The sequence below is a fragment of the Hyaena hyaena genome, unplaced genomic scaffold, assembly GCF_003009895.1.
Source record: "Hyaena hyaena isolate Hyena2069 unplaced genomic scaffold, ASM300989v1 scaffold_67, whole genome shotgun sequence".
NCBI classification, from domain to species: Eukaryota; Metazoa; Chordata; class Mammalia; order Carnivora; family Hyaenidae; genus Hyaena; species Hyaena hyaena.
Genome location: NW_024080699.1, coordinates 48008 through 58439, shown reverse-complemented (window position 1 = coordinate 58439; position 10432 = coordinate 48008). Strand labels below are relative to the sequence as shown.

General features: G+C 43.5%; 1 protein-coding gene across 1 annotated transcript in view; it reads left to right on the top strand.

The window, feature by feature from the left end:
• Positions 1 to 31: 31 nt before the first annotated feature.
• Positions 32 to 10432, top strand: part of GALC (galactosylceramidase) — a gene marked incomplete at its 3' end in the record, with an annotated part of 56187 nt that continues 45786 nt past the window's right edge. The window contains exons 1-4 of the mRNA XM_039232478.1: positions 32 to 226; positions 7844 to 7912; positions 8401 to 8464; positions 9994 to 10107. Of these exons, the coding sequence (XP_039088409.1) occupies positions 32 to 226; positions 7844 to 7912; positions 8401 to 8464; positions 9994 to 10107 (442 nt within the window). The remainder of the gene's footprint in view (positions 227 to 7843; positions 7913 to 8400; positions 8465 to 9993; positions 10108 to 10432) is intronic.

Here is a 10432-nt window from a genome sequence, read left to right as displayed (position 1 = left end):
CCCTAGGCGCCGGAGTCATGTGACCCACACAATGGCTGCGCGCCTACTCCAGGCCTCCCGGCAACGCCGAACGGAAGCCATGACGCCCGCCGCGGGTTCGGCGGGCCGCGCCGCGGTGCCCCTGCTGCTGTGCGCGCTGCTGGTACCCGGCGGCGCGTACGTGCTGGACGACTCCGACGGGCTGGGCCGGGAGTTCGATGGCATCGGCGCGGTCAGCGGCGGCGGGGTGAGCGGCGGGCGGTGGGATGCGCCGGCGTTGCCGGGGGGCGCCCCACAAGCCCCCGCGGCGCAGCCTGGCGTTTCGACGCTCTCCCGTCGCGGCCCGGCTCCGGGCAGCTGTCCCTGGGCCGGAGGTCCGGGCGCCTACAGGGTTGGAACCGGAGCTTGCTCGTTTTAGACGAACCCCTATGTAGAGACAGTTTTAATAGACGAGGATCCGGAGGTGTCGTGTGTGTAGTGTAAGTGACAGGTGTAGATGGTGGCAAGGCTAGGGCTCGCACCATCACTCTCGTCTCAGCCTGGGCTTCCTGGGCCGCGGAGAGGGCATTCCTGAGGGTCGCTCCAGAAATGTCCAGGGATGCGGGAGCATCTGTCTTTCCAAAAGGATCCCTCAGTGCGGATCGGGGAGTCGGACAGGGTACAACTGACTAACTTCAGAGGGGCCATTGCACAGTATGTTATTGTTTGGAGGCAAGACAGGTGCCTTAAGGCCTTTTTAGGAAGGTAAGAGGCCAGTCTGAGACTGTCGTTTTTAATGCCAGGCTATTCAAGTATCAAATGGTAGTCTAGGATTGTTTACTGTTGGTGGGCTTTGTTTCTTGGCAGTGGTCAAGGGCCAAGGTGGGGCGAGTTGCCCTCTGGAAAAGTCTGCCTGTGCGTCCCATTAGTGGCTGTTTTTGTGTGCAGGGAGGGGAAAACGTTGGGTCAACAGCCAAGGTGGCTTGCCACCTTAAGAGTGTATAAGAATCACCTGGTATGCTTATGAAAGTGTACTTCCCATTCTGACTGTAGTTCTGGATTGGGACCTGAGAATGTGCATTTCAACCAATACACCAGTTGATTCTCATACTAGGTATTAAGAGACCTTTTCCTTTGAAGCAAATTTAACTTTAGAATAGTTTTAGATTCACAGAAGTTTCCAAAGCAGCCATTTTTTGTTATCAGCATCCCACATGAGTACGGAACATGTGTTACAACCAGAATTGATGACATGAAAATCTATATTTTATATTTGCTTATTTGTTTCCTGATGCCCATTTTCTGTTCCAGGATCCCATCCAGAATGTCACCTGTATTTACTTGTGATGTCTTAATCCTTTCTGGGCTGTGACAGTTGGGTTGGGTTCATGTTACCCAGGTGTCCCGTAAGACTTCTGTGAAGGGAGACTGGGCCATTCCAGCTTTGTGTAAAATTGTGCGGGCACAGTGGGCAATTGTCTGAGTTCCCTGGTCCTGCCGACAGGCGGCCTCTTGGCCTGGGAGCTTTAGTAGCATGATTGTTCTTGGCTCTGACAAAATTTCTGTCACATGCCCTTTGTAACCCTTTTCATGTCTTTGTTTTATTCTCTTCCACTGTAGCCCAAATCGCAGCTAGCGCTGATTTTATTGGATAACGTTAAGGCCTAACTCTTCAATGGGTTGTTTGTTGGGTGGAGTCAGATGGAGCGTGTATATCCAGACACCGTTCAGAACTAGCTTGACTGCTTGCTTGCTGAATGGTTGTTTTGTGCTGACAATCAGTCTTGTGACCAGACTTTCCTTATGGCTCTTTTTTTTGGTTGTAAGAGAAGATGTCCTCGGCAATAATCATCAAGAAACTTCGGAGGAAATAAAAAGGGAGGGGGGGGTTATTGTTCACAGATTTTGGCAAGCACGTGGCACACCGGGGCCACACAGCAAGATTCCGGGTGGGGGCCGCCTGGGTGTCTCAGTCGTTGAGCTTCCAACTCTTGATTTCGGCTCCCGAACCATGAGATCGAGCCCCTAGTTGGGCCCTGAGCTGACAGCATGGAGCCTCTTGGGATTTTCTCTCTGCCCTTCCCTCTCATGTGGGCATGTGTGTGCTCTCACTCGCAGGCACACTCTCTCTCTCAGAAATAAACTTAAAAAAAAAAAAAAGATTGTGGGGGAAGAGAGAGAGAGAGAGAACACCTGAGGTCTGCTTTTATCGTGGGCTCACTCATTGGTGAATTTAAAACTTAAGAGCGAGAATTTAAAGTACAAGAAGAGAAAGAACAAGCAGTCTACATGATCAGTTACTGAAATCAACCAAGATCTTTAATGTTTTTTATTACTGAGAGAGTGAGAGAGAGACGGAGTATCAGCGGGGGAGGGGCGCAGAGAGAGAGGCATACACAGAATTTGAAGCAGGCTCCAGACTCTGAGCTTTCAGCAAAGAGGCCAACGCAGGGCATGAAGCCAGGAGCCGGGAGATTATGGCCTGAGCCGAAGTTGGACACGGATCAACTGAGCCACCCATGTGCCCCTCCACCAAGATCTTTAAAACAAGATGGCTGCCGCCACCACACCCCATAGTCTGAGTCTTTATCTAGATATGTGGCTGGCAGTGTATTTATTTGAAATCGCCATCTTTGAAGAGGATGCCCTTAGACACTTGCATTCCAAAAAAGAAAAACTGTCAGGGGGTGCATTGCGATCCACCTAAAGTTGGACACTTAACTGACTAAGCCACCCAGGTGCTCCCAAGAAAACTGTCCTTTTAGCAGACGAAAGAAAATTGAGCTTTAGTTTTCAGAAGTACTCTATTTATTAAAGCTTATTGAAAAAATCTTTATAATAAATTATTTCATTTTTAGCTAACTTGTCTACACATGGTAAAATTCTCTCTCCTCTTACTCTTTTCCCCCTGCTGTCTATATCCATTTAGTTTGTGTATGTTAGGAATAAATTACTTTCATTTGCCTTAACCAAAATGCATCTCTCTATCTCATATCTTTTTTAGCTAAAATACATGCTACTTTCCTTGCCTAGAGATGTTTCCCTTATTTCTTATATTTTTAATTACATATATTAGTTAGAAGTCTTAACTCTTAGAAATTTTAATGTTTAGTGAAAACTACTAAGTCAGCAATTGTGAGCTGTTTACTAGCCAATATACATTATACTGGCAAATTAATACATTTCATAGTTTCAGAGGCATATGCCTTTTAAAAAAAAATAACAGTTTTCATTATAGCACAGGGCATGTTTACTAACAAATCCAAATATCTTTAGCTTCTCTGTTATGAGAAATCAAAAGTAGATAAGTCTGTTCGGTATTTAATGTTTCAATATTTTATATTTGGCAGTGATCTATATAGTAAATGAATTTGCATCATTGAACTTAACTTGCAAAACTCTAAGGTTTTAAGATACCAAAAAGATTAGTGTAACTATTTTTAAGTACACATCCCATAAAACATAATTGTTGAAAAGTAGATGCCTTGGCAATCGAAGCCTGAGTCAGATATTTGCTTTATAAAAAAAAAAAAAGCACACTCTTGGGGCTTACACTAGAATGGATAACCTGGTCTGTAGTTGATCACAGATCTGACCTGCTTTGCAGGTTAGGTGGGTTGGGGGCAGGACCTTTTCCCTAATTCAACTTACTCTTCTTGATTTTTATGCTTTTATTTTCTGAAGTTACAACCTTACTCTAAGGTGCTGGGGCATATTTGAGGGTAAACTGAACAATGGGCCAATGTGTGTGTCCCTTACTACAACCATCTTTCTTTTTGTGGTTTAAACCTAAAACAGCCAGTATTTCAATAAATGGGGACCATCAGTCTTAGTATCTCGTGGCATTAAATGGAGTGTTTAAACTTGCTGGAAAATGGAGATCTTTGGTTATTTTATATTTATTAACTCAGTTTAAAATTATTAAAATGAGAAGAATAGTTACATAATTCAGAGTAGGAAACTCTCATACATTCAATAGTGTCCGTGTGTGTAGTGAGGTGCTCATCTTAGATGCTTAATAATTATTGATTAGATGAAAATGGTTGCAGCACGATATTTGCACACCACTTTAAACTTCTGGGTGGAGTCCCTGGTACAAAGACCAGTTTGTGGCAGTAGTGTTTGGAATGTTCTCCTTTAATATTCAGATCTGCTAGGGAAGGCGGTTTGGGGCAGTAGTTAAGAGCGTGGGTGTAAGGCGTACCTGGGTGTCTCAGTTGGTTAAGTGTCTGACTTCCGTTTAGGTCATGATCTCACAATTTACGAGTTTGAGCCTGATGGAGGAGGGCTCTGTCCTGACAGCCCAGAGGCTACTTTGTATTCTCCCACTCCCTCTCTCACTGCCCATTTCCTGCTCTCTCTCTGTGTCTCTCAAAAATAAATAAATAAACATTAAAAAAAAAAAAAAAAAGCATGGGTTTAAAAGCAAATTGACAGGGGTCTGTTCTGGGCCCTGCCATTCACTGTACAGCCACCGGCAGGCTATTTTACCTCTCAGGGTCTCAGTTTCTTTTCTGGGGAGACTGATACCTGGTGGAGCCTTGTGAAGATAGATATACAGTGCTTAGGGTGACATCCGGCACGTGGTTATTTCGTCAGTATCATCCTGTTTGATCAGACCCAACTGAGGAAGTTATCCCAGGGATTTTACATGAAAAACTTAACTTGGGTTATAAAATGTCTCAATATATTGAGAACTTACCCTATGTCAGCTATGTTCTAAGGCTTCTTCCTGGGCTGCTTGTAAACAGCTCCAGGGCTTTTTTTCAGGGACTGTGATTGGTAATTTGTTAATCTGTTATTCTTTGATGGTGCATTTCAACATTTGGCTATACTGCTCTGAACCCACTGTTGCCATTGACTGACACTTTTGTGTTGAGAATGACAGAGGCTTGCAGTCGCATAATGACCTGGTGTGTTTGCTTACAGTTGGCACACTCTGTGTTAAGGATAGGATTGCATAAAGGGCAAAATAACCCCCAAATGGGTTATTTAAAAAATTTTTTTTAATGTTTGTTTTTGAGAGAGCAATAGACAATGAGGGAGAGACAGAGACAGGGAGACACAGAATTCAAAATAGGCTCCAGGCTCTGAGCTGTCAGCACAGAGACCAATGCAGGGCTTGAACTCAAGGACTGAGATCATGACCTGAGCCGAAGTTGGACGCGTAACCAACTGAGCCTCTCAGGTGCCACCCACCCACCCCCGCCCCCCGCCCCCAGAACACACCACTCTCATGACATCATTCAGGGTGGGAAACGTTTACCTCTGATCAAGGATAGGTTATTGTGCATAGACAGTGTTCATTCACTTAAAGAGGAGCTACTTTAATACTTGAGGCTCCACCGTTCTGTAAGCTCTTTGGGAACAGTGACTGTATTTTTAAAAACATTTTGTATAATGCTGATCATTTATTGAGAGCTTACTGTATGCCAGCTACTGTGCTGTGTCCTTTATATACATTTTATTTTAGCCTTAGAACAGCTAAAGGAGTTCTAAGGAGTATGATAGCCTGCTTTACAACAGTGTGCCCTTGGTCACATAGCTTGTAAGTGATGAGGTCAGGATGCAGGCTTCCTTTGACTCAAAGCTGCCTATATTCTGTTGCCTGTCCCAGTGCAACAAGCAGTACCATAAAAGATGTTAAATAAATGTTTGCTGAATAAGAGAATAAATGGGGATATGAGCTTGAGTAAAACATAGCCCCTGTCCTCAAGAAACTCAGGGGAGACAAAGAAGTATGGCCGTGAGTAGGGGGCCAGGTTAGAAGAGTTATGGTAGAGATGTAGACCTGAAGCCAGAGATGCACCTACATCAGACCAGTGGGGAGGGACAGAGGGGGGCCTTCCCTGAGGAGGATGAATGGAATTGGCTGAATGAGGGCGTAGAATTCATTCCAGACAGAAGAAAGAGAAGTGGTTTGGTCTCTCTAGATAGAAGACATGAGAGTGGTACTAGGTAAAGTGTCACGAGTTACGATCCAAATAATTAAGGGATCTGGGTATAAAACTGAGAATTTGAACTTTATCCTGAAAGCTCTTGGTGGAGGGGACGTCTTGGCAGGTTTAAACGGAGTACATTCATGGTTAGACTTGCATTTTGGGAAGATTATTCTGGCTAGTGGTGTGGAAGCTAGAATACAGGGAGGCAGATGGGAGGCCCTGAGAACATTTAGGCTCTTGTCGTGACTGAGGGGTCCCGGATGAAGGAAATAGGGTTGCAGTGAGGGATGGATTGGAGCGATATTAAGGAGCTCTTGGTGACTGAAGATGAATGGGAAATTGGTGAAAGGGTGACCCTAAGTTTATGGTTTAGGCATATGGTTTAGGCACATGTTGCTCTTTACTAAGATAACAAACACAGGAGAAGGAACAGGCTAAGGAAAAAGTGCTATGTTTGGTTGGGGAGGTGTTGAACTTGAAGTGAGTAGAGGGTAGCTCCATGGGTCTGTGTCTCAGTGGCAGGGGCTGGGGAAATGATGGGTGTGAGGGAGACAGATGAAAAGTGCCACTAGGAGGTCAGTGGTAACACACATGAGAGCAGAACAGGACGTCGAGTATAAAAGTATCTTGCCCTTGGTGTTAGCGGTTTGAACCTGGAGCCTGTTTGGCTTCCAAGCCTACGGACATGCTGCTATTTCATGTTAAAACTTATGTCTTTTATTCCGCTTATGTGTATTGCTCCCCAAAAGATACATTATGGGTCCACTGCTGGGTTTGTGACAGCTTTGTTGGTGCAGTCATTGGTCATGGGTTAGACGTGATCAAGTGTTCATCCCCACAGCTGCCACCTCTATCTTTCCATATCTTCTGATGCAGGTTTTGTGTGATGTTTCCTTAGTACCCCTTGGCCTGGGAATTGTGTGATCATTTGTAACAGGAATGGCACTTATACATCTCTAGTAAAGATGGGGAGAGTATCGGTTCCTTTCAGCATTGCTGCTTAATTTCCTGCAAGATGTTGAGGGGACAAAATTACCTGTTATTGATCCTTTCCATCCTGGCCCTCAGATATTGTAGTTGACAAATGCTCTTATGATGGAAAACCAAGGGACTCCTGGGTGTCTCAGTCCAACTCCTGATTTCAGCTCAGGTCGTGATCCCAGGGTTGTGGGATCAAGCCTTGAATCAGGCCCTGCGCTGGGCCTGGAGCCTGCTTAAGATTCTCTCTCCCCTGACCCCCACTCTGCCCCTCTCTCCTGCGTGCGCTCTCTCTCTTGTTCTCTTTCTCTCTCTGAAGCAGATAAATAAGTAAATAAATGATAGAGAACCTAAGTTTCTAAAGTTTCATTTCTTTTTTTTTTTTAATTTGTTTTTATTTCTGAGAGAGAGAGAGAGAGAGAGAGAGCGAGAGCGTGAGCATGGGAAGGTCAGAGAGAGAGGGAGATATAGAATCTGAAACAGGCTTCAGGCCCTGAGCTGGCTGTCAGCACAAAGCCCGACATGGGGCTCGAACCCATGAACCGTGAGATCATGATCTGAGCCGAAGTCGGCTGCTTAACCAACTGAGCCACCCAGGTGCCCCTAAGTTTCATTTCCTCTAATAACCACTCTCTGAGTTAAGTTCCTCAAGACAAATTTGTAGTCATGAGGTTCATCAATAGAATTAGTTAGCTTACTTCCCAACACCCTCATCTCAGTAGAAGAGAAACATGCTGTGACTTCGAATTTGCGTTTTAGCTGTTGGACAAATGACAGCCCTATTCACCCAGTGATGGGCAAAGTAAAGACAGGTATACAAGTAACCTGGGAAATGATTTTCCGCAGCTCACCTTTACCCAAGAGCTGGCTAAATATGGACATTCCAGGTGGCCCACATGAGCCCTGTGGAAACACGTGCATGATTGGATTTGTTTGGTTCACACTTTTGAACTTTTTTTTTTTAGGCAACCTCCCGACTTCTAGTAAATTACCCGGAGCCCTATCGTTCTCAAATATTGGATTATCTCTTTAAGGTAATGAAAAAAGTAATTATTTAATGGTACCTGTGAGATTTTTGAAGCTATGGTGAATTTTTTTTTTTTAGGTTATTTTTTTTAACATTTTTATTTGTTTATTCTTTTTTTTTTTGCAAATAGTTTATTGTCAAGTTGGTTTCCATATAACACCCAGTGCTCATCCCCACAAGTGCCCTCCTCTGTGCCCATCTCCTCCCTTCCCCCCTCCCCCCCCCCATCAGTCCTCAGGTTGTTCTCGGCATTCAAGAGTCTCTCATGGTTTGCCTCCCTCCCTCTCCCCCACTATATGGTGAATTTCAGCGGGAGAATTGGTTGCCCTTCACATTTCTAGCTTTAAAAAACAAACGGAAAATTAATTTTGGAATAACTGGCTGTTGATTCAAAGTTGGTTTTCTCATCCATAAAACCAAAGGCAGTCATTAGTCACTGTTGTGTTTGTCCTTCATGCCGTGAATCAGGGTTAACACTCCTCCTTCTTTTCCCAGCCAAACTTCGGTGCCTCGCTGCATATTCTAAAAGTGGAGATAGGCGGTGATGGGCAGACAACAGGTAGGAGACTTGGGGGGAAGCAGGTTTGTTTTCCTTCAGCACTTTAATCTCTACCTAACCTCCAGGACTGTGAATCAGAGTGTAAATGATGCCAACATTTTTTATGTTGACTGTTGCTGAGTAGATTCATATTGTTCCTTTTTGAGTCTACTTCAAAAAATATTATATCAAAATACTTTTCCCATAAAGAGGCATTTGGACTTTAGATTGCTCATTTGGTTGAATTAATTGGTAGTAAACAAAACCACAATTTTTAAAAAGCTATATTCACTAGGCAGATCATAGAGATGGGCTTTTCTTGAGAAATTAAAGAAAACTTTGAATGTAAAAAGCGTGTAAAATGTTATTATGTTATTAGCTTTAAATAAAATATTTGGCAAAAATATAGGTCTTCAGTATTTCAGAGATGCAGCTTTTTTCTCTTAAAAACAAAATAATTTTTGCCATCAAATTTTCAATCTTCACTGTCACCATTTTGATTGACTTTATGTAGAACATGTAGTCAGTTAATGTACAGGAAGAAGAAAATTCGCCCAGTGATTTTGCAGCTTGCTTTTTCCAGGCCAGATTCCACTGTAGTGAACTTTACAGTTTTGTCTCCATACACGTGGTCCTGTTGGTGACTCAGGAGTAACTTTTGTTAAAGAGATATATCTTTGTTGTGGCGCTAGTGTTTAATTAATATAGAAAGAAAAAAACTGCAAATCACAAACAAAAGAAACCTCTATAACAGACTCCCCAAGTTTTTGTAAGAGGACATGTATTTTTTGTCCGCCCTTTGATGCAGAATTGAGAATGACTGGCCATCTTCGTCTGCTGAAGCGAACTTCTTCAGGTAGTTCTTAGAAATTCTGATGTTTCTCTTTAAGAGGCAAGGCCCCCTCCATGTGAGGCCCTTCCTAACAAGGGCAGATGTTTGTAAACTGTGACATGTGAGGACAGATACCAGGACATCAGTTATCTACCTTGACACACTATGGAGGTTAGAGTAGAATATTCCTACAGAGGGGATGTGTAGATGTATACTCATTCCTTTTTTTTTTCACTCAGAGCTCTGTTGTGTTGGTATAACAAGGCGTGTTATAGGCTTGAGGCCTCGGCAGTGAGAATGGGGCTTAGGAGCTCAAGATTCTCGGGATTGAGAAGTTAAAAGCCGAGGTGATCTGAACGCAGAGTTGGACGTGGAGACTTGAAAACTGCAGAGAGACCAGAGCAAAAGCCCAGGAGAATGTAATCATAGGACCCTTCAGTTACATGAGTCCATAGCACTTCTCTTAACACTGCTTATCACAGAAAGTTGTGGTTTTATTTCTCAAGACCGAACGATACTTAGAGTAATGAAAAAAGATGAAATAATATGCTTTGATCACTCGTTGTCAAGTTATCTAAGATTTTTCTTATTTGCCCCATATCAGCATTAGAACCGGAATACATCTTCTCTGAAATATGTATGTGATTAGGGGACAGGGGCCCTAGCAAACACCTTATTAAAGGGTGGTTTCCTTTCTCTTTTGTTCTCTCCCACACAGATGGCACTGAACCCTCCCACATGCACTATGCATTAGACGAAAACTATTTCCGAGGATATGAGTGGTGGTTAATGAAGGAAGCTAAGAAGCGGAACCCTAATATTATACTCATGGGTAAGGAGTGAAGTTTGCAATGCTTTTGCAGTCTGTTTAACTTTCAGATTCTGAATTTTTTACATGGAGTTACTGTTAATACTGAAGTACTAATAATGTTAACACTTCCATTGTCCTACCAGCAGCAAAGCCTGTACCAGGCTTGATCCTTTCTTTGCCCTTATATTTTATATCTGTTCTCTACATGTAATACCTCTGGAGTAGAGCATACTACTCTTCCCATTTCACAGAAGCAGTAGGGGCTTAGAGAGGTGATGCCACTGACTTAAGGTCAGATAATCAGTAAATGCCAAATTCAGATATAGGACCTAATTCTCTTCTGGTG